General features: G+C 44.0%; 1 protein-coding gene across 3 annotated transcripts in view; it reads left to right on the forward strand.

Annotated features, from left to right (window-relative positions):
* The window catches only part of ERICH6B (glutamate rich 6B), a 101398-nt gene that overhangs the window by 28870 nt on the left and 48359 nt on the right, over nucleotides 1–24169 (forward strand). For 2 of the 3 annotated variants that reach the window (XM_019524443.1, XM_019524444.1), the window contains exons 3-8: nucleotides 4663–4720; nucleotides 9666–9781; nucleotides 12268–12333; nucleotides 14503–14673; nucleotides 16906–16995; nucleotides 21548–21666. In XM_019524443.1, the coding sequence (XP_019379988.1) occupies nucleotides 4663–4720; nucleotides 9666–9781; nucleotides 12268–12333; nucleotides 14503–14673; nucleotides 16906–16995; nucleotides 21548–21666 (620 nt within the window). The remainder of the gene's footprint in view (nucleotides 1–4662; nucleotides 4721–9665; nucleotides 9782–12267; nucleotides 12334–14502; nucleotides 14674–16905; nucleotides 16996–21547; nucleotides 21667–24169) is intronic. The other variant, XM_019524445.1, reaches the window with a different exon arrangement.

The raw sequence follows: 24169 nt of genomic DNA on the forward strand, positions 1-24169 counted from the left end.
ACACACACACACACACACACACACACACACACACTTACCTGATGCCCTGGTCCCCAATTACCTTCCCCCACTGCCCCCAGCCCCAAGCTGAGAAGTACCAGGAAAGCAGAGGCACAGCAAAATCCCAGACATTTGCTGATATTTTAAAAAACCTCCTGGACAGAGATGGGAGGACCCAAAAAGAGGACGTGTCCACGAAAACCCAGACATGTGGTAACCCTACCCAAGAGAGCATTCAGGTGCCTTAACCAGGAAGCTGCTTTCTCTTCCTATAGTCATGTGCTTCATTCACAAGTAAGACATGGTTCCTATAGACATCAGCCTTCTAGAAAACCCTGATGTATCACCAAGTCGGCGCACACTGGATGAAGCAGGAATTTAAAAAAAAAAAACTGTATCATGTCATACATGGACATTAGGCTTTCTCAGACAGCACAAGGAAGCCAAATTAAGTTTGCACAGGCAACCTGTAAGTCTGGCTTTTCCTAACTTCAGAGTGCTTGACTTCGTAACCTTAATAGTGATTTTTTATTGCAGGTCATTTGTCACTTCCTAATTATTTTTAAGAAACAAATGGGGGAAAAAAACCTCAAAAATCCCAGACAAACACAAGCTAAAGAAGAGTTCAGGCTAAAGCAGAATCATGCCACAACAGGGTCAAACAGACATTGTGCTGTGCTAGGACTGGTATCCTAGCTTTTGAGCTGTGTGGGACAGACGTCACAACTGCAGAAATGTAACAGGGCAGTTCTGCACCCTGGCTAGCAGCCACTCACTGGTCAATGCAGCCGGATGGACAGCACTGCTATTTTTGCACCTCTTGAAGTTAGATGGGGTGCAGCCCCAGCAGATGCCCCAGTCATCACCTCACTCCCCCTTAGTTATGCTACTGTATGTCTATACCGCTTCTGTGGTGCTCTTGACAGCACCACTGAGACACATACTCCACCTACCTGTTCCTATTCCCCATACCCCAATTCCAGATATGAGGTGGTGAAGCTGCCCTGAAGGTGCCCTCTGCTTTCTCCACTGCCACTCTCTACCTTGTCCAGGTCTAGGGGCTCAGGAGTGCCACAGGGCACTCCCTTGGGGCAGCCTCACCACTTTGTTTCCCAGTATGGTGTGTGGGGAACAGGAGCAGGATTGACAGGGCCATGATTCCCCGCAGGACTTTCAGGAGTGAGGCAAAAGCAAGACAGACATGCCCAGACCTTTTGTCTTCATGTGAGCTGTGCTTCACATAAGTCACATTAACTGCAGTGGGGCCTGGATTCCAACCTGGGGCTTTTGGGGACCATCTGACTATATGTAAATCCTTAAGGTGGAGGCAAGGTAAGGACTATTGTCTTGTTCCCTTCTCCAAAGAGGCTCAGAGGGGAAGGGGTATCACACTGCACCTGCTAACAAACTAACAGGGCTTTAAGTGTAACATGGACACCAAAGCAGAGCTTGCATTCAAGGCACAGGCTAACCCAGCGGTCTGCAATGTCTTGTGGCAGTAGGCTGGAATAGTCCAGCTCAGATGCTAGGAAGACCAACACTAAGACCTGGCTGCTACTGCCACTTCTCCCTGCCACCACTTCTTGCCAACACACAGCTGCTTCACGGCACAGGAAAGCTCCCTGCTGCCCAGCCATGGTGCAGTGCAGCCTGATATGGGCAAAGCCCCTGTGGCTAAATATTGCTCCATTTCCCCCCACCAAAACCCCAGCTCCTGGGCTGTATCTGGCCTGTGGGCCATGGGTTGCCAACACTTGGTTTAGCCCATAATGTAAATGTTCGCTTATGTTATATGGACTTCATGCATTGTTCCTTCCAGAGGGAAGTGCTTTCCTCTCAGATCCCAACTTTATTCAAGTATTAAGGCATGCTCTTAAAATAAAATATTGCTCCTAAAAATGGCCTGCATCTCAGTTGAAGTTAAAAAATAGTAAAAAGCTCTTACATGCATTGTAGAGATACAGATCCTTATAAATGTGTCTTTATTTCATGTTTGTGTGTGGGGATTTTTTTTAATTGGGAGTCATTATATGTGAGTGAGTGCATCTTAAATCCCAGGATGTCTAATATTTGAAGTAATACACTATGTATTTTCACCACATGACTTGCCCATCTCCCTAGAATGGCAGTAGGCATCTCTGTGCACCTAGCAGATTTATTTTTAAAATGTAAAAGGACCATTTAAGGTCTCTCTTCTCCACAAAGAAATTAAGCATTTATAGCACGTACTCACATGAGCCTCATCCTTGGCAATAAGTCCCAGCCCACCACCTCAGAATAGGTCAAAGATGCTGTCAACTAACTAGAATGAAATGCATAGAAAAACCTCTACAAATGCTAGTCTATTGAATGCAGCAAAAAATTAAAATGTTGGGCCACAATCTTTTTTAAGATGCAATTTAAAATGCAGAGACTGTAAAGAAAACCTTGGGCTTTCTTTAGTTTAGACTGGGGGGTCAGTTTAGAACAGACTTAACATTGAATATCAAACGTGGCTTTGGCAGGACCTCATTCTGGGCCCCAGGGAGAACCGTCACTCAATAACATTTACATAGATTCTTACTGCCACACAATCTGGCAAAAAAGGGAAATTCCAAATGTAATTTTTAGAATCCACTTTTTCACTACTCAATTGACTTTTGTCACCAAGAACAAAAACTCAAATGTTTTCAGGACAGTGTTCAAAAGTAAATGAGAAGGCAGAAAAAAAGGTTAAAGCTAGGGGGAAAAAATCTGTAGCTGCAAAATGCATCTGAGGACTTTTACCTTAACCACTTCGATAACTGAGGAAAATGTCTTTTCAGTTTAACATTGCTTGATGCAGTTTGGCAAACTATAGCTTGTTTGTTTCTTGAAGAAGTCTATGTTTAAAATTTGGACTGAGTCAGCTGGATCTGAGACAACTTGATCATACAGTATGCTACAATTTGGTCAACTGCTATGCTTCTGTTTCTTGGTTGGATGACAGCAAGTCTTAGTATTGTCTGCTCTCCAGAAATTTCCAGCAAAAATACTTCTATCTGGTTCTAAACTAATTGACGCACCAGCATAGACAAGCTATTGCATCTGCATCCATGTTTAAAACTGTTTGAGTTACAGCCACCTTTCTTTGGGTTAACCAAACTAGGTGCATCTGGCAGAGCCTTGCTACGTTAGTGCTCCAATTGATTCTAGAACAAATTGAAAAGTTTCTTCACAGCCTAGATGCAACTACAGCACAAGGTTTTCAGTTTCAAATACTCACATTTGCAATCTCAGAACTTACTTTCCAGAAATACTTTCCAATGTTTGCTTAAAATTTGGTATCTCCTCAAACATTTCCATCAGTAAACTCACCTGCAAAAATATGCACTGAAAGCAAGTACACAAAAGGTACAAACATTCTCTAGTAATGCTTGAATTACACATCCATGTATAAATGGTGCAGAAAAATTGAGTAGGTATACTATATACACAGCTCTACACCAACTCTTTTTTATAATGGGCACTATTTCTATAAAAAGCTGGAGCCAGTTTCACTTTCAGACTCCCTCTTCTTTATGCTGCTCTGGCACTTTAAAAAAGCTTAAAAGTGGAGATTAATTGGCACCCAAATACCCAGGCTTATATTGCCAGAGTAGCATCATGGGACCCAAGCATGGATGTGATTCTGGCCCATAAAATTTGGCACACTAGAATGTGCATGCATGCAAGAGCTTAAAAATAGCATTTTGGTTAGTGGGATTTAAATGATGTCCCATTCTTTCAAAACAATGTGGCCAACATAATTTTAGTAGGACACTTATAGGGACAATTTTTTCAGCTGTCTGTCCAATAACAGTCAGCCCCTCTGTTTCTTTAGGTCTTTGCTTGGCTTTTTTCCCCTTTTTTATCCATACACCCCTTTCAGTACATTTTACAGAGTGCATCTCTGGTTCTCAGTTCAGTGCCTTCCCTGAGAACTTGCTGCCAACTAGGCACTTGGGCATTGATAGACTAAGTGAAATGTCTACAGGGGCCTCTTCTTCTGCTGAGTGCAGGAAAAATGAAGGGTTTGTGCCAATCTGTAGCCAGTCTAACTCCCTGCATGCAAGGCTGTTTTTCGTCCACATCTCCCAAACACAGGGTGGCTTGCACTGTATGACAGTTCACATGTCATGCTGTCAGTGGGAGATAAAATGGCATATTGCTCTGAAAGCAACTATCACTGAAGCTAACATAACCTAGCATGCTTTGGGCAGGAGTATACATGGCATGTTGTTAGGATTGTGAAGTTATTTTGATAGCACATTGTCATGTCTTTAACCCTAAAAAGAGCCTTGGTCTTAGCACTAGCACATGGTACAGTTTGCAGGGCATAATATGATCCAAGCTGCTTACAATGAGAACTGAATAGGAAGGCAAAGTAAATTCACTTGTAATACTTGCATCTCCTCCTGAAAAGTCTGTCTTCTGACTTCAAGAGCTTTTTTACAACTTATTTTGGGGACTTTATTTTTTCCCCCTTCACCTAAAATTTATTGTATCATTAAAACAGATGAGAATATGTTCCCTGTTAAAACAGCAAGGTTTATCTGTAATACAAAGCAGTGAAATTGCAAGAAAATTCAATACTAAAATGCCCCGCTGTTCCACAGGAAAAGACAATATGTTTTAAAAGAGTTTTTTTTTTTCCCTCTCCAGAATGTCAGACAGATTCTCCATCAGCTCTGCATGTTGGTTCTAAGTCAAAGGAATCGAAGTAAGGAGAGTAATTGGTAACATTTTTCTATCTAATTCAGTCAAGTTACAGGATATTTATACTCTATCTAGGCTAGTACTGTGAACTCCTAACAACTGGAGATTTACAGTATGTCTTGAACATTCACAATCTGGCAGTATCTGCTATATCTGTGCTATTAATAATCTGGAAGTTATGTCTGTCTAAATAATTGTCTTTGGGACTCTCATTGCTTGCTATATTAAAAGTGACAGTGTCAACCTGTGTAGACTTAAATATGTTTCTTTCTTAAAGGAAAATAAATCCTGTGCAACAGCTCTGGACATTGCCTACATGGAGAGATGTGATGTGATTTTTATTGTACAAAATGCTTTTATAGTGTGAGAGAAACAGTAGACCAAATGCCTAGCCAAGGTAAACTAGCTCCCTTGTTTGCTGATCTGGCTTCAGGGGATCTATGTTGATTTACGTCAGCTGACGAGCTGGCCTATTGTTTCAGGCTTTCCAATATAAATGTTAGACATATCTAATCTTTCTAAGAGAGAGAAATTAAACAGAGATGCTGCAGAAGGCCCAAATAAACTGGACCAAATTCATCTCTGGCACACTAAAAATGACACTACAGACAAATCTGACCCATTGACAGAGTTCCTTTATCTATTAACACTTGAGTAATTTTTCCAATACTAAAAGATGTTAACTCCTGGGCCTGTATGCAATACTGAAAAAATGGATATAATAGGCTTTTTATTGAGAGAGTTTTATTGCATAGCTGCATGAAGGGGCAGTGAAATATATTCATTATGGGGTATCAAACAGTGTGCAGCTTGCACTTTTGAATTCCATCCCAAAAGAGCAGAGGCAGCATTCATTCGAAATTTCTGAAAGATTGGGGAAAACATTTTCCTGGGGTAGAGCCTTCATTGTGATTTGAGGAGAGATTAGCCACACAGCTTCTAAAAAACACCTACAGGTATTCACAAGACCTAGTAAATAGTCAGTGAAAATAAGAAAAATATTATTACATTTCTAAACACTTGGAGGAAAAGAAGGTGATTAGGAACAGTCAATATGGATTCACCAAGGGTAAGTCTTGCCTGACAAACCTGATTGCCTTCTACGATAAAATGGCTGGCTCTGTGGATGCAGGGATAGCAGTATATGTGATATACCTTGACTTTAGCAAGGCTTTTGATACAATCTCCCACACCATTCTTGCCAGCAAGTTAAGGAAGTACAGGTTAGATGAATGCACTGTAAGGTGGATAAAAAACTCACTGGATCATCAGGCTCAAAGAGTAGTGATCAATGGCTCAATGTCTAGTTGGCAGACAGTATCAAGTAAAATGCCCCAGGGGTTGGTCCTGGGCCCAGTTTTGTTCAATATCTTCATCAACAGTCTGAAAGCTGGGATGGAGTGCACCCTCAGCAAGTCTGTGGATGACTTCAGGCTGGGGGGAGTAGTAAATACACTGGGGGTAGGGTTAGGATTCAGAGAGACCTAGACAAATTAGAGGATTGGACCAAAAGAAATCTCATAAGGCTCAATAAGGACAAGTGCAAAGTCCTGCACTTAGGACAGAATAATACCATGCACTGCTACAGGCTGGGGACCAACAGGCCAAGTAGCAGCTCTGCAGAAAAGGACCTTGAGGTTACGGAGGACAGTAAGCTGAATATGTGCCAACAGTGTGCCCTTGTTTCCAAGAAGGCTAACGGTATACTGGGATGCATTATTACAAGCATTCCCAGCAGGTCGAGGAAGGTGATTCTTCCCCTCTGTTCAGCATGGGTGAGACCACATCTGGAGCACTGTGTCAATGATACTGCCAGGGGTGACCCTGAACAAATCAAGAGTGACTACAGGGCTCTGGGATCAAGGTTGAAGAGGATGGGGGCACAGGTGGAGTTCTCCTCAACCCTTCTGATCAAAAAGAAGGGCTCAGGCGCTTCTTCAACTATGGGATGTTGTTCCATAAAGAAGGATTGCTAGAAAGAGATGGAATCCACCTGACAAAGAGAGGGAAGAGCATCTTTGCAGACAGGCTCACTAACCTAGTGAGGAGGGCTTTAAATTAGGTTTGCCAGGGGATGGAAACCAAAGCACTGAGGTAAGTGGGGAAGCAGGAGACCTGGAGGAAGCACAAGAAGGAGGGGACAACAGGAGAGGCCTCCTTATTCTTACTAAGAAAGTAGGACAATTGGGTAGTTACCTCAGGTATCTGAACACGAACACATGGAGCCTGGGAAACAAGCAGGAAGAATTGGAAGGCCTCACAGTCAAGGAACTATGACATGATTGGAATAACAGACTTGGTGGGATAGCTTGCTTGACTGGAGCACTGTCATGGGTGCATATAAGCTGTTCAGGAGGGACAGGCAGGGGAGGAGAGGAGGAGGAGTTGCACCATATGTAAAAGCTGTATGATTGCTCAGAGCTCCAATATGAAACGAGACAAACCTGTTGAAAGTCTCTGGGTTTTGGTTAGAGGGGAGAGCAACAGTGGTGACGTCATGGTAGGTGTCTGACCACCAGACCAGGAAGATGAGGTAGAGGAGGCTTTCTTCAGACACCTAGTGGAAGTTTCCAGATCACAGACCCTGTTTCTCATGGGGGACTTCAATCACCCTGACATCTGCTGACAGGGCAACACAAGCAGTGTGCAGGCAATCCAGGAAGTTTCTGGAGAGTGTTTGAGACAACTTCCTGGTGCAAGTGCTGAAGCGGCCACCAAGGGCTATGCTCTTGACCTGCTGCTCACAAGCCGGGAAGAATTGGTGGGGAATGTAGTAGTGGATGGCATCTTGGGCAGCAGCGACCATGAGATGATTGAGTTCAGGATTCTGACAAAAGGAACAAAGGAGAGCAGCAGAATATGGACTCTGGACTTCAGCAAAGCAGACTCTGACTCTGTCAGGGAGCTGATGGGCAGGATCCCCTGGGAGACCAGGCTGAAAAGGAAAGGAGTCCAGGAGAGCTGGCTGTATTTTCCTAAGGGCACAGGAACAAACCACCCAGATGTGCAGGAAGACTAGCAAATACAGCAGGTGACCAGCCTGGCTTAACAGGAAACTCTTCAAAGAGCTAAAACACAAAAAGGAAGTCTACAAGAAGTGGACACTTGGACAGATGACTAGGGAAGAGTAAAAGAATATTGCTCGGGCATGCAGGAGTGAAATGAGGAAGGCCAAAGCACATTTGGAGTTGCAGCTAGAAAGGGACATGAAGGGTAACAAGAAGGTTTCTACAAGTATGTCAGCAACAAAAGGAGGGTCAGGGAAAGTGTGGAGCTCTTACTGAATGGGGGAGAGGGGGCAACTTAGTGACAGATGAGGAAAAGGCTGAGGTACTCAATGCCTTTTTACCTCCATCTTCATAGGCAAGGTCAACTCCCGGACTACTGCAGCAGGCAGCAAAGTTTTGGAAGAAGGTGAGCAGACCTCAGTGATAAAAAACAGGTTAGGGACTTGTTTGGAAAAGCTGGATGTGTACAAGCCCATGGGGCTGGATGCAACGCACCTGAGGGAGTTGGGTGATGCGACAGCCGCACCTCTGGCCGTTATCTTTGAAAACTCATGATAATTGGGGCAGGTCCTGGATGACTGGGAAAAGGCAAATATAGTGTCCATCCTTAAGAAAGGGAAGGAGGAACCTGAGCAACAAACCAGTCAGCCTCACCTCAGTCCCTGGAAAAATCATGGAGCAGGTCCTCAAGGAAACCATTTCTAAGCACTTAGAGAAGAAAGTGATCAGGAACAGTCAACAACCTGACTGATTGCCTTCTGTGATGAGATGACTAGGAGGGTGGTGAAGCATTGGGACGGGTTACCCAGAGAGGTGGTTGCATCTCCATCTTCGGAGGTTTTTAAGGCCCAGCTAGACAAAGCCCTGGCTGGAATGATCTACTTGAGGATGGTCCTGCTTTCAGCAGGGGGTTAGCCTAATGACCTCCTGAGGTCCCTTCCTACCCTAATTTTCTATAATATGTTAAATGACAGTGAGGTGTCTAGATATAACTGTTATTGGGGAGTTATACAAATAGCTTAGATTCCCTATGCCCTGTGAGGCCTTCACCTATTAATGTGTTTACCCCTAGGTGTACTGCATCAAGAATCTCTTAAAAGTCCTAGACACCTAAAAAAAAAGGCAGTGATGTGTAACAAGCTAGTGGAATCACTCATGCAATAAAAAAGAAATTCCTCCCATGATTTTCTGGAGTCAAATCCAATCAGGCCCTATGTGTGTTTTGGTTGCCTTTGCTTCTTATATGCAATGGGATACTGATAAAAACTGTGAAACACCTTTAAATTAGCTTTTAAGAGTAAGAGGTGCAACAGCACCTACCTACATTACAGGGATGTAGCAATGGCCAAAAAAGAGCTGTGTCAGGTCCCTAATAGCAATTCAAAATAACTTCACAATTTGCCAGTTGAGCTTAGTTGAGAAGAAAGTACAAAATGACAGGAGGATTCGTAGAACCTCATTGATGGATAGACATGCTGAGGCCCAGAACACATACCTCCTTCTCCTCCACCACAGATTACACCAACCTATCTCCTGGACTGTGGTACATGTGGCATGCAGAGCAAATGTGGCACTGCATAATGGAGGTGAGCAGAAGCAATCAGTGTGGTTCACAGAAGTAGCAGAGGAATGTGAGATGAGATAAGCAGTGCATTTATCCAAACTGAGGTTAGGCTTCAGGCACACAATTTGGTTGCACTTAGTTGAGAAATCCCTAGGAAGCAGATGTAATGAAAGTAGTAAGCCCAGAGACTTGCTTCTCTCTCCCATACACAATGGATCCTTAGTGATGCTCTTTGGGAGTGTTAAGGGTTGAGTTGCATCTAAAAATCTGAGCGTATGTCTTATTTCTAGGAAAAGTCCCAAATCCTGATGATTTTTGGTCCCATCCTAGTCCCTATTAGTGACATTAAAGTCAAGCAAATGTGGCCCCTTTTGCAGGAAGTCTGTGGACAGCTCTCCCACCTCCGCTCAGAGCAGAAAGTATGATATGGAAGATCTGATGACCCAGACAGAATGGGGCTACTCAGCGAAGTCTCTGGATGCCCATGAGGATGGTGAGTTTGCCCAGAAGCACTGGTCCATGCTTCCCAGTGAGCCAGCTTGTGAAAAATGAAATCATGCCTTGGCTTTGAAAAATGGCTTTGTGGCCTCAGTAAAATAGGGAAGGTTTTATTTGACATGAATTTTGATATAGTTGAAGCAATTTGACAGGAGGATAAATGTGTCTCATTACTGATATGCTAACATATGTTGCCCTCCTGGTATTCTGTGCCGTGCAGGTGAAATTCCACACACGGGCTTGTTTTGCTTTATTTATAAGCCAAGGTTTGTGCAGAGACTGACCAAGATAGCAGTGTTCAGATCCACATATATGTATGCATAGAAGTCACTTCAGATATGAGGCTAGTGTAGAGCCAGAGGCTGATGATGCATGAAAGACAGAACAAGGAGCAATGGTCTCAAGTTGCAGCAAGGGACGTTTAGGTTGGATACTAGGAAAAACTTTCTCACTAGGATGGTGGTGAAGCACTGGAATGGGTTACCTAGAACGGGTTGTGGAATCTCCATCCTTGGAGGTTTTTTGGTCCCAGCTTAACAAAGCCTTGGCTGGAACGATCTAGTTGGGGATGGTCCTGCTTTGAGCAGGGTAGTGGACTAGATGACCTCCTAAGATCCTTTCCAACCCTAATTTTCTATGATTCTATGACTGGCAAGTGGCTGCAGAACTTGATTCAGAAAACCTGAGTCAAGTTTTCCTGGCTTACAAGGGCCTGTGATTGAAAGAGCCAGTCTGCAGCAGATCAAGAACTTGACCAAGGGTAGGACTTACAGAGAGAACTTGCAAGACCTGGGAGCCAGAGTGGCAATATATGAAAGGCCTTGTGGGAGGCAGTTCTCAGGGCACATATGTTCTTTGCCAGCCAGCTACCCATTTCACTGCCTTCGTTGGCTATTGGCTCTCCCATGTGATCAGTCTTCAGGGGGTTGTGAAATTCTAGATAAAAGCAAGGGGACATTAAATACCATGAACTTAGTAATGTTTTTAGCTATGGAAAGGTCCTTTCTGCTTACCAACCCCCATGATTGCTACAAGACTCCTTGGGCTAATGAATATCGTCCCCTCCCTGATTGTTCCTGCTCCATGCTGGAATTACCAACTACGAAAACGTCACTTCAAATATGCAAGTGTGTTAAACATCATGAATTGGCCACCAGTCAAGTGGTTAATAAACATGGCCCTTCCTGCTCCTGCATCTTGCAGTGATTACTTCCCCTGGTTGCCTAGGAATAAGATCATGGCAGATCACCAACTCTTTACTTAGGGTGTAAGCGTGCAACACATTTAGATTAGTATACTCCATGTTCATGCTGGTGGTAAACAAGAAGCAGGTGCACAGCATATATTCCTACCCCAGTGTAACTTGATTGCATCAGGAAAATTACCCTAGGAAAAATCAAGGGAAACACCAGTGTATCCTGTGTCCATCCCTGTAGTGACCTACTGCTATGGACACACAGGACATTACCTCCTGCCACCTGGTGGTGAACTGCTGTAATACAACCTACTGTGAGCAGCCACGCTAGAATCTGCAACAGGGCTGTGCAACTTCTTAGTGGCCCAGGGCTGTGCACCACAGGGAACACACCAGTAGGACCACAGACCCCCTTCCCCGCCATTTAACCTCCCCAGCAGCAAGCTTCCCTTGCACCATCCACCACTGCATCTCACACAAGGATGGGCACATTTCTCCCTCTAGGTTGCAGGCTCCCCCACTGCACCACACTGTGGGCTCCCCTCACAGTGCAGGGTGCACTGAGTCACACCACCCTTCCCTGCCCTCCTGGAGGCAAGGGCAGTAAGTGAAAGCCAGAGAAGGGAGGTGGAAGCTGGAAACCACTGGGAGACCTGGGGCCACTAGTTGGCCAGACCTGATCTAAAACCTGCATTAATGAACCAAAATGCCACTTTCTGATGCTAACACTAGCTGGGTAAAGCTACCTGCCTAAAAGGGAGTTGGTTTGGGGGCTGAAGTGCCTGCCTCTAAAAACAATGCACACCCACAAGAGAAGAGCCACACTGTGATGTTGCAGAGATACATTCAGACTGGATATGGCCCCAGCTGAACTAGTCTTTGTGTCAGGTTACTAAAAGCATTGGTATGTTCATGAGGATATGACAGAAAATGCATTGCCACCCGACTGTGACAGCCCACATCTGAATCTATTAAATGCTTAGCAAGCAAAACAAAAGACATTAACTTATTCACTGTAGTCTCTTGCCAAAGATATGCAGGTCGTGCTTCAGTACAGATGTATTGGGAGAAAATGTGCAGTACGTTAAGAGAACTATGATTCATAAAATAATTATCCCTGTTTCTCATAGGTTATTAATAATTTAAACCCAATCTTGGTGTTATTGATCTATCATTGAATCTAAGATTTATTTCATATCTGTAGTCACAGAAGCAGTAAATTTAATCCCCCTCTTCACCTGCTAAGCTTGCTTTATCATTAAAACATGAAGTTTAAACTATTCTAGTATTTGGAGAAGAGGTGAGGAGTACAGAAGTCATAGATGAAGAATCCGTGTCCATCCAAAGTCAAGGTGAGTAGCAGTAAGAGTCACTCTCATATGCTTACTCTGCAGTTGTTTCCAGGGAAGCCGGTGGGACCACAGATGGAGTAGAACAGCGCTCCTGTTCAATAGCAATCAAAATTAAACCCTAAACTAATAATTTGATAAATGTGTTTGCTGTCATCATTTGCCAGTGACATGCCTAACGCCAACCCTGCAAACATTCCCAGCCATTGTGGCTTTCCTGGGCTAATACATTTTTTAAAAAAGCAGAGACCCACTTCTTCTCTCCCTTGGGTGATGGGCAAGTGTTAAAACTAGGTTTCAGTGAAATATCTGTGACCACATATGCAAATAACAGTTTGTATAGTTGCAGTTATCCACACATCATGGATACGAGTTAAGTGCCTGCCTTGGAATTTGTGATCTGTAGGACGTCTCCGTGGCCTCTCTGCTGAATCAAAGACTATTGCCATGAAGTTCACCCTAATCATTTGCTCCCACTTTGCCTATGCCAAATCCCAGAAATGAAGCACTGTAACCACCTTAGAACAAAGCTGAGTGCATACCAAAACAGCCTGTACGTTTGGTCATGCTCTACTGCAGCAACATTACTTCAGTTCCCAAATGGGGTGTGCATGGAGGAGGAGTAAGTGGGCAGAGTATACATCACAGTGGCATTCCCTGGCATGGGACAGAAGCAGTATAGACATGCCCTGAAGGCCTGGAGCTCCCCTGAGCTCTTCCCACATGAACACAAGATCTGTCAACTGCAGGAGCCTCCTTACCTGATAATCTTTCCATAAAAAATCTCATTATCTCCTCAGAGTGCAGGTCAGCCTGGTTTCTGTAGCTCATGCTTGTGGCTTAAGGTATTAATGTGGTCTCCCTACTATCATGGTTCTCAGAAGAGGCATAAGAGGGCAGCTCTGTGCCATGATGGTGCATGGGGCAGCAGTGACACACATGGACAGCAGCAACAGCATCTGCTACTTTTGCGTCTCCCTCCCCAAGTCAGCAGCTGGAGCTGCTGCCCTGGTCACTCTCCTCATAGTTACTCCAGTGGTTCTGAGTCATCACCTCTGTGAGGCAGGGTACTACCTTTTCCCCATTTTATAGATAAGGAATAGTGATCAGCCTCAAGTCCCACAGGGCCTCCTGAATCACGTAGAAATACCTTTACTACCTGACTACCTTCCTCTCTTGCCTGTGACCAGGAAGGGACTCAAACCATCAGCCCTCTAATTTCAGCCCTTTAACTCCTGCATACCTCTTGCTTTCACAAACGCCACGATTATACGCTGTTGGGACCAAACCCAGTCCCTCTCTTCCTTGGGGCTTGTTTGGGTGCCTGGGGCCAGCAAGATTCAAATGAGATTTAGATGGTTTTGTCTAAATCAGAAGAGCAACTGAATTTTTACTACTGTGGCTACAGTGATACAAGAGATTGAGTGAGCCTTATCCTTAACCTGATACAAACTGAGCCCTAGATGGGTTCAGGATGGAATCCAATGGCCCCATAGCTAGTCGGCTGCATTGTGGGGAATTTTCTTCTCCCCCGAAGTATCTGCTTAAGATAGTGGTGCCCAACCTTTTCAGCTTGTGGGCTGTGTGAGTGATCCCTAGGTTAGATCCCTAGCACACATTGCTGGCCTAGCCAGGGCCTGATCCAACCATGCAGAAATGGCCCACCCAGGGTCCGATCCATGTGGCTGCATCAGGCTGCACATCCACATCAGGTCCTGGCTGATGCATTCACAGCTGCGCTGGGCCCTGGCGACTCAGCTTGATCCAGTCACATGTGAACAGGGCCAAATCCCTCCCTGCAAAGTTAATTCAGCCCCATAGGGCTTGGAAATTTGGTGGTGGGGGTGGTGACAGTATTAATTGCCACTGCTCCCCAACCACCAAATTTCCAGACCTGTGGGGAGACCAGTGGGCTGGATTAGCTGGCTTTACAGTCTGTATCTGGCCCATGGGCTGGGGGCTGAATACTCCAGGTGTAAGACATTTCCTGAGACAGAAAACCAGACTAGCTGGACTGTCATCCCTTTTCAGTATGATCTTTTCCTGTGTTTCTGTATGAGGTTTTCCCCATACTCTGCATAGCTATGGTTAGGGATCAGCCTAGTCTAGTTCAGCACCCTGTCCTTCCACTATTAGATCAGCTTTTTAACATGGACTCTGTCTATTTTTCAGACATAGTAGTAATCTATACTAACTTCTCCAAAGAAATTGAGGAGAAAGAGGAGGAAGTGGTAGTGGCAGAAGCAGCAGCTGAAAAAAGTGAGGCAGAAGAAGAGGAATCAACTGAAATTGATTATGCTGAAGGAAGAGAAGAGTATGAACAAATCATACTGGATGAGCAAGGTGTGCTGCAATCATGTGACTAGTCATGGCTGGGGCAAGCTAAATCTGGGGGGCAGGTTTAAGCAAGCCTAAATAACTCCTCTGAACTAGGTTCCCTTGAGAATTCTACCCACAATTGACCCAATCAGTTTGGACACAAGTGTAAGTCTTGAAGTCCCTTATTTATGCTGTAGGTTAAGGATGGCCAACATTCATGACTGAGAGCGCAAAACTGATGGTGTCTAATAATGCTTTCCAGGGCCACATCTAAAGGAAGAAGGGGTTTTGCCCATGGGGATGTGGTGTGGGAGTATTTGTCACTAGGCAGGAGGCCTCTGGCTGATGGGCAGAGATCTGTTATGGGGGGTGTTGCCTTGAACTTGTCTACTTGATGATATCACCTTTCTCCCTTTCTTTTCTAATCATGCCTTCAAGCTCCAAGTTCACTCACTTCCCACCTGGATGTGTCCTACCAGCCTTTGGAGTTTCAGACCTTTCCTAGAAAACAGACACAATAGACCACCCCAGCATAAAGAAAAGGCTAAAAAGACTTCTTTTTAATGAGAAAGTATCAGTAACCTGCAGTAACTGCCACACATACTGAGAGCACTAGAGTAGAAAGGTCTTCCTGAATGTCTGTGAGAGGCATCAAGAGGCACTGTATCCTGGGCAGCAGAGACATCCCCACCATTCTGCCTGGGATGTTCAGCCCATGGACAGCTGCTCTCCAGTCCAAGTGTCAGACTGGGGGCATCCTATACAGATACTGAAACACACATTCCTCTTCCTGATCCTGTTGCTACCTTTTGAAGGAGGCAACAACTGACCATCACTTTCCCCAATCTCACCACAGCCTGAGGTAGGAGGGAGTTTGCCACTTGACATTCCTCCACAATCTCAGCAGTGACTTCTACATTGCCTTTCCACTCATGGCTGGGTGCAGGCCCTGACAAGGGGCGGGGGTAAGCTTTGTAGATACCATAGAAAAAAAGAGAAGAATTTGAGAATGGAAGAAAAAAAAAACAGACAGTGGAGGGTATAGGGCAGTAGAGGAGGGAAACAGGGGGAGCGAAAAAGGTAGACAGGTAAAACTAAGAGAAGGGAAAAGGAAGATAACTGCAGGAATGGAAGGATAAAAGAAGAGCTAGTGACAAGAAGAAAGAAAGCTAGAATAGAAAACTAAGAGAAGAGGAAGAGAAAGAGGGAGGGAGGAAGGAAGGGGCTTGAAAGTGGGGAATGAATTGAAGCTAAACAGAAGGGAAAAGAAACAGGTAGATAGCAAAGTAGAGGATGACTGGTCACACAGAGAGGAAGATGGTTTTATAAAAGTTTGGTGTCAAAATATTCCAAAAGTATATTCCCATGTAAAGAGAAAAACCGTTGTCTTGATGTATCTGGAGACCGGGTACATAACTGATGTTCCTGGCAGAACAAGGCTGGAGAAAGGTGTGCAATAGCAGTCTGTTTTTCTGTTTTTGACAAAAGACATGGCTTGACTTTGTGTTAGGGGTTTTCTTTCTTTTTTAAATACTGTTGATACTGGCCTTCATGTATAGCTCTGGTATGTCAGGTCAGACATACCTGTGTGTATCCAGGGCCCTCTGTGATGGGTATTTTAATAGAATATACCCAGGTATATTTCCTGGTATTTTAATAGAATATAATTGGACACTAGCAAACTATTTCTAGGCACAGCTCCAGACAAACACAACCCTGCACTGGCCCTGCTGCATGCCCTCCTTCTTATCATGCACTTTAGGAGCTGAAGTGCATTTTATATTCTACAGAGGAAAGAACTGGACCTGATCTTTCATAATTTTGTGGAGAAAGATTCCAAGAAACTCTGTTTATCTCCTTTCTTCTTCCCCTTCTCAGCTAATCACAGCAACCCTTCTTTTGCTTGGCTGACATTTATGCAAATAGGATTAGCATCTGCAGTTACACTAGCAAGGTTGCAAATTATACAGGCTATCTAGCTTTATGCTTCAGTGCATACACTGATTTGCCATCTGGGGGACAAAAATTAGTTTCTCCTCTGATATTTTGTTGCATGATTGACCACAGACACTTAAGAAGTCTTTACCAGGAGTGTTGGTTAGATGCTGAGACCATGTACCTGACTACTAGGCCTAACTGAGCCTTTGTGAGTCTACCCTTGAATACAAATACATAAACCAGTAGTCAGCCTACTGCCGCTATACAAGCAAGCTAGTCATTAAAACATGCCACTATTGTTATTTATTTATTTACCAGCTGCATATTCCACCCTTTCCAAATCTGTAGGTGAAAGAACTGATGGAAATGCAGCTGAGGAAGAAAAAGGGAAGAAGCTGGATTTTGAAGGTGTTCCAAGTTATTTAGCTGTACTTCATATCAGCTTAAATGCATCACTTGCAGTTTATCTATAACTGTCTTGTTTACCTAGAGAGTTGGGCCTTTGAGTCAGTGATCATGCCTATGGTTGTACAGAGCCTAGCACAAGGCAGACACAGGACTGGGTGGAGTCTATGGGCTCCCCCACAAAAGCTATTAATAAAACATTCAGAGACCAAACTGTTGCCCACACAAGTTGCATTTTTTCTGTATATACATTTTGAGTCCTAAAGGGCTCCCTTCTTTCAGGGATTAATTGATCCTACAGAAAGCATGATTTTCCTCTTCCATGAGCATAAATCAGCATGACTCTGCTGAAGTCAATGAGGGTCACTGAAGAATGGCACTGGGGTAGGGGTAAATGAGAATAAAATTTGGATCTGCAATTAGCAGCATTATTAGATTGCGGGAAGGAAGCATTATGTCCATATTACAAGGATTCATGTAAAATACCAGTTTGAGGAAGCCCAAGGGATGCAAATAGCCATATGGAATAGCATACGCTGGTAAGCACTGTGAAAGGCAAGAACTTGACAGACCTATCTGGTTTAACACACTTTCCTAATGGTTAGCTGTATGCCTGGAGATTATCATGATCTGGGGAGTGCAAATACTTGAGACTAGTAATTTCCCCCAGGGTGCGATTATCTGGTAATAGTTACATCCCAAATGCTCATTTCAGATCCAGCAAAGAAAATGAGCTACAGAGTCAGAAAGTTTACACTCAGACTGTAAACAGCCATGCTGCAGTTTTATAGCAAGCCCACAAAAGCAGGTGGGGAAATGTACTGGTACTGGTTCCTGTAATTAAGATGAGGCTTCACCCCAAAAAGACATTTGCTCCTTTTGTGTAGTTTTGTATAGTTAAGAGCCTCCCAGTGTTTGTATTTGATTTACTAGGAGGAAATCTGCTATGAGTAATTCAGGTTCAGACAAATGACTGGAGCCAATGCTGTTTATGTTCTTTCTGTCTCCACACCATCATTTGTAACCATGAATAATAAGCAGATCAGGTCCCCAGTCTGTTTGACTGCTACTTTGCAAGGATAGTAAACAGGATGGTACAAACAAAGGTGAGGGACTAAAACTGGATTTCCATAAAAGGTGCTCATGCTGAAACACTGGCAGTGCCAGGACATGTTTTCACTCGCATGTGGGGTTATGTGGGTGCACCATGATTACTCAGATATGTATTTTGGAATTGCTTTTGCTCTAATCTAAAGGCTTCAGAAAGCTGCTTTTCTCTATCTGAGATGGATTTGGCTTTGTGAGATTTCCTCTGGTTCCCTAGGTTTTTGGTGTGTGTGGGGTGTTTAATCAGGATTCTACACCATCACGTTCCCTTTTCAATGCATCACTTGCTGAACCTGCAGGGGACACCGAGAACTCACAGGAGCGTAATGCTTGAAGTCAGAGGGACCAAAGTCCGCCCATGGGCTCCCACTAATTACTATATGATAAAAAGAGCATGCTGCTGCCCTCCTCACTTCCCATACAAATAGGTAGCTCTAAGAGATTGTGAAGCCCAGCATGTAATAATGTACTGTGGGCAAACAATGTTACTCCTCAGTGACTGGCCTACAGAGGAGATAAGTGGCATGCTGCTAATATCAGCTCCCGGTCTTCCTTTAGCTACAGTGGTAGAATTGTTTGTTTAAACAGCTAAAGAAGGATTGTGGCTCCTTGTTTGTCTGTGTGAAAGTATGTTGTTTATAATCTTTAAAAAATGTCTGTCCCTAGCTATGGATCTATTATCATAGAATGCTCCATCCTGAGCTAAGCTCAGAGGACTGTATTAAAAAACAAGCATGGCATAGGGAGTATGGGAAGAACTCATGAGATATCATTGCGCTACCTTTGCCACAGCATGGGAACTTTGCTTATGCTCCTAGTTAGCTGATAATGCATGTAAAGTGTCCACCTTCTCATTCCTAGAAGATGGGCAAAAGAGACTCTGCAGTGCTTGGTTCATAACCTGGAGGCAGTTGATTCTAACTTCCCATATTTTAGTTCTTGACCCAGATTTTATAAGTTTTGTGCATTGTCATAGTTATGGTTTATCAGCCATGATAAGAAAACATTTGAATGATGGTATTATTATAATTAGGATTATATAAGATTCAGCCTAGACAACAAGTCATGGCCAGATTGCCTAGGACATTTTGGCATCAGCAAGATGAATGAAACAGGCCAACAGCTTATTGAATTCTGTGCCCAAAACAAACTGTGTATTACCAATTCTTATTTTTCTGCAAAAGATTGCCACAAAGTGTCATGGTGACATCCACAATCAGGTACCAACTAGACTGTTAGGAGGAGAGACTTACCTTCAGTGCAGAAGACCCGTGCATTCCACAGTGCTGACTGTGACACCGACTACTCCCTGATCATTACCAAAGTGAAGATTATAGCCAAGAAACTACATAAAGTAAAACCTAGGAGCAAGCCCAAAATCAATGCCACTAACACCAAGAACCAGAAGTGCCAAGAGTTTGTGAAGCCTTTCAAACTCAGCATGTTTGGGAAGTTACTACCAGAGAAAGCAGAGGAAATTTGGGAAGGCTTAAGAACTGCAATCGATGAAATAGCTAAAGCTACCTTTGGGGAAAAGAGACCATCCAATAAGGACTGGTTCAAAGAAAATGCAGAAGAACTATTACCTCTCATCAATATCAAGAATACAGCTTATCTGGAACACAAGAAGAAGCAAACAGTGAGCACCAAAGTGAGGAAAACAAGGTACAGAAAGCAAACAGATGCTGTGCAAATCAGTACCGGACTAAACTCTGTGAAGAGATGCAGACATCCTCAGACACAGGAAACCTAAAAGTCAGGTACAATGATCTAAAGAAAGCTCTAGGCCCTACTGTCAATAAGGTTGCCCCTTTTAAATCACACAGAAGTGAAGCCATTACAGATAGAAGCAAGCAGATATTTCATTGGGTTGAACACTACTCAGAGCTGTACTTACAAGAAAGAAACATCACCAGTGAATTACTGGACCAAATACCAACTCTACAGGTCATGCCAGACCTAAATGTGAAGCCTACTGTAGAAGACCTAAACAAAGCCATTGATTCATTATCAAGTGGCAAGGCTCCTGGAAAGGGTGGCATCTCAGTGGAAATTCTCAAGTGCGGGAAAGAAAGCCTACTACCATATCTTCATCAGCTGCTAATGAAATGCTAGAAAGAGGGTGAGGTACCACAAGATATGCATGACACAAACATTGTCACTTTGTATAAAAATAAAGGAGATAAGGGCAACTGTAACAACTACAGTGGTATCTTACTACTAAATATAGGAGGAAAAGCTTTCTCAAGAGTCATCTTGTTACACCTACAACAGCTAGTGAGTTGTGTCTACTCTGAACCTGAGCACAGATTCATGGCCGAAAGATCAACCATAGACATGATATTTTCTAGGCCTGTGCGAATAGGGAAGTATTCTATTTGGAGGACAGCAATTCGATTTGGAGATTCGGATCACTGTCTTGACTCAATTTGGCTGAATCGGCTTCAGAAGATTCAGTGCCACGTCAGAGAGATTCAGCGATTCGGCCAGAGGCTATAATGGGGAATCACTGAAATACCTATAACTTTGTCATTTTGGGGCTGAGGATCCCTCTCATCCACATCTCCTCACCTCTGCCATTCTGCCTCCCTGACTCTGTTGACCAGCACCTCTGACTAGAAGGGACCTCGTGAGATCATCAGGTCCAGTCCCCCTTCTCTAGGCAGGAAAGACTGCTGGGGTCAAATAACCACAGTAAGGTGTGCATCCAGTCTACTTTTGAAGATCTCTGGGGTAGATGCCTGCACCACTACCGCTGGGAGTCTATTCCAGAGTCTGGTCACGTGAACCATAAAGAAGTTTTTCTTTATATCCAGTCTGAAACCTTCTTCTAGGAGTTAATGGCCATTGCTCCTGGTTTTCCCCTGGGGTGATTTGGTGAATAGTTGTTTGCCTAGCCCCTGATGTTCTCCCCTGATATATTTATAAGCTACCACCAAATCCGCATGAAGTCTTCTCTTTTCTAGGCTGAACAGTCCCATATCTGTCAGCCTTTCCTCATATGGCTTGCTCTTCAGGCCTCTAATCATATGAGTGGCTCTTCTCTATGACTATGAACTTTTTGAAGGGGATGTTGTTTGCAGAGGGTGAGTGGTTGACAGTTTCTGAAGATCAGGCCTTTTTCTAAACTTCCTCAACATGTCTGAAGTTGGGCAGACAATATTGCTAGTCACTTTTAAGAAAACAGGCTGTTTATAAGTTAAGTACCTAATATGCTCAAGCCATGTGAGGGCTACAACAGTAATTGGGAACTGTAGGCACTCAGCATCTTTGAAAATATCTTAACCAGTTGCCTAAGTGTAGCCATGACAGCCTAACTTTAGGCATTTAGGTTTGAAATGTTTGAACCAAAGGGCCTTTCCAAGAAAACTTTACATAAAAATGTAAAATGTTCAGAACTAAAGAAGTGACACTAACTTACATCTTTGTCTTTTTTCTTACAAAAAAGCCCTGCATGAGCTTATTGAAAACTTACAAGACCACTGGTCTGTTTCAGAAGAGGAAACATCTCTCCTTGAATCAAAGACTTATGATGGTGTGAAAATAAGTACTCTATACTTAAAGAAGGTGAGGACTGCCAAGAGCTTAGAAACTAAGGCACCTGTGCTTTCTCAAGAGGAAACTTAATTCCGCCATGAAATAATTTGGCAATGGAGCCTTGCACATCTAGGTCACACATTACCAGGCTGGTAGGGACTGAAGGCCACATTCACAGCTGTCACTTTGTTCACAATCAGTGGGACTTTCAAGTTTCCTTTAGAAGAAATTCAGACTTGACCTTGAGAAAAATAAGTTTGCAAGTTTCACAAGTAAATAGCAGGTTTTATGGACTCAAGCTGTATATCTTTTGGTAGCTGTATCTCCTGGCTGTATATCTTTTGGTAGCTGTATCTCCTGGCATAAAATCATAGGCCTGTGTGGTGTGATCATAACCTGCCTTCTCTTCATGTTGGTTTTGCAACTCTTCAAAGTAAAACAGAGGTCAAAAGGTGGCCCAGCTGTGGTCTGCCTCCCTGCTTAGCCATCACCCAGCCAAAATTAAAGGTAAGGATGAGAGTTAAAGGATTCTCTCTCCATTCCTGCATCTGCATCAGTATTTCAGCTGGTGGCTATACTTTGCTCCTGAACATTGATATTGCTCTAATTCACAGCTTCCTAAAGATAAGACCCACACAGCTCTGCACTGTGGTCTCATTGTTAATATGGAAGTCCTTGTCTGTTGTGTGCAATGCACTATCCTAATCTGACTGCCACCTGTGCTATGAAGTGTACTCTAGCTGAGAGCTTCCCAGCATAGTCCTTAGCTGGGAAAAGCTTGGATTCCCCACTCTAACAATAGCAATTCCTTCCCATACTGCTATATTTCAGTTATGACTTCATCGCTTACTGTCAGGATTTCCTAATTATGACCTGGCTGTTTAAAAAGCACTGTGGCCTCAGTTAGGCAGGAAAATTCTCAGACCAAAAGTAACTATATAACTATGGGGAAGTAGGTAGATGAGAGAAATTTGGCTTTGGGAACTGTCTACTGCTAATGGTAGTTCCTTATTCTGAAAGGATTTTAGTGCATAGGGTTTTTTTGCCTGCAAAACAGATGCATTAGCATGTTATGGACCATAATGGCGGTACACTAATAGATAACAAGACTTCCCTAACCTATTAGGCCCACTGTCAAGATTTGTATAATAGGCCATACGAGCTCTTCCAGAAACATTTTATAGTCTGCCTTATCAGTTCTTCTAGGTTTGTCTAAGGCAGGGGCAGGCAATTATATTGGGCGGAGGGCTGCTTACTGAGTTTTGGCAAACCATCGAGGGCCACATGACAGGCAGCCAAGGGCAGATAAATATTAATTTTCTAAATTTTTTAGGGGCCCTATGGGCCGCATAGAATGGAGAGCCACATTTTGCCCACCCCTGGTAAGGACTATTCCCTTGTAGAAGATGCCTTTAAGAAGTGGGTAAGTTATGGGGGGGAGCACTTCATACTAAACACACACTAATTATATTTAAATAACCTTCCAGCTGTGAGCTGCCAAAAGCAAGGAAACTAAGTATTAATTGTAGTACGGGGTCTCTGATGTATAAAGGACCATCACTCTTACAAAAAAATCCTATTTCTTTACATTTGAACAATCAGGACTACTGGGTCCTTAGTTTCATTTTTGTGCTGGAGGACCTTGGCTAAATCTTCAGAAGACATAAATAATGAAGCATGCAAAACTGCAATCTGGTCTTCAAGTCTCTTTCCACACAACTAGGAAGAGAGAAACCATTTGGTTTGAGATCTTGGCTGCAAAGGTACACGTATCCAGTAACAGAAAACCTATGTAGTAACATCACTGTAAACCCCTAATGTAGATGGACAAAGTCATGAAGAGCTATAAATTGCACTGATTCAGTTTATCTAGCTTTCCAGTAAGCCATTGCTGTGCCACCAGGGCAAGTCACAACTCATAGACTATGTCCAGACAAGCAGGGGGTGAGGGTGTTTGCACTACTTGGTGCTGCAGCACACACCCCTGCATGTTCCCTTTGTTGCAGGGCATGCCCCATTCCTCCCAGCTGGGCTCCATGTGCTGTGGGGCGGTGGGGGCTGGGGCACAGGGTGCCTCAGAGTGAGGCGAGCTACCAGGTAGCCACTATACTGAGGCACCCTGTGCCCCAGCCAGCCAGCAGGTGGGATGGGGAACACCTGTCTGCTCCCCCATCTCCGCGTGTTGTGGAGCCTCCACGCTGAGATACACTGTGCTCCAGCCAGCCGCAGGGCAGGGGAGCAGGCAGCTCTGAGCTGGTGCTCCCATCTTCGTGTGTCTCAGAAAGAGGCCAGCGTGGTTCCCATCTTCAGAAAGGGGAGGAAAGAGGACCCGGGGAACTACAGGCCAGTCAGCCTTACCTCGATCCTGGGCAAGCTGTTTGAGAAAATTATTCTGGCACACATCCAGGAGGGGCCAGCAGGGAACTGCATGCTCAGGGGCAACCAGCATGGGTTCATCAGCGGCAGGTCCTGTCAGACCAACCTGGTGGCCTTTTATGACCAGGTCACTAAATCATTGGATGCAGGGGTGGCA

This window comes from Gavialis gangeticus, unplaced genomic scaffold (assembly GCF_001723915.1).
Source record: "Gavialis gangeticus isolate Ggan-Ray unplaced genomic scaffold, GavGan_comp1, whole genome shotgun sequence".
Classification (NCBI taxonomy): domain Eukaryota; kingdom Metazoa; phylum Chordata; order Crocodylia; family Gavialidae; genus Gavialis; species Gavialis gangeticus.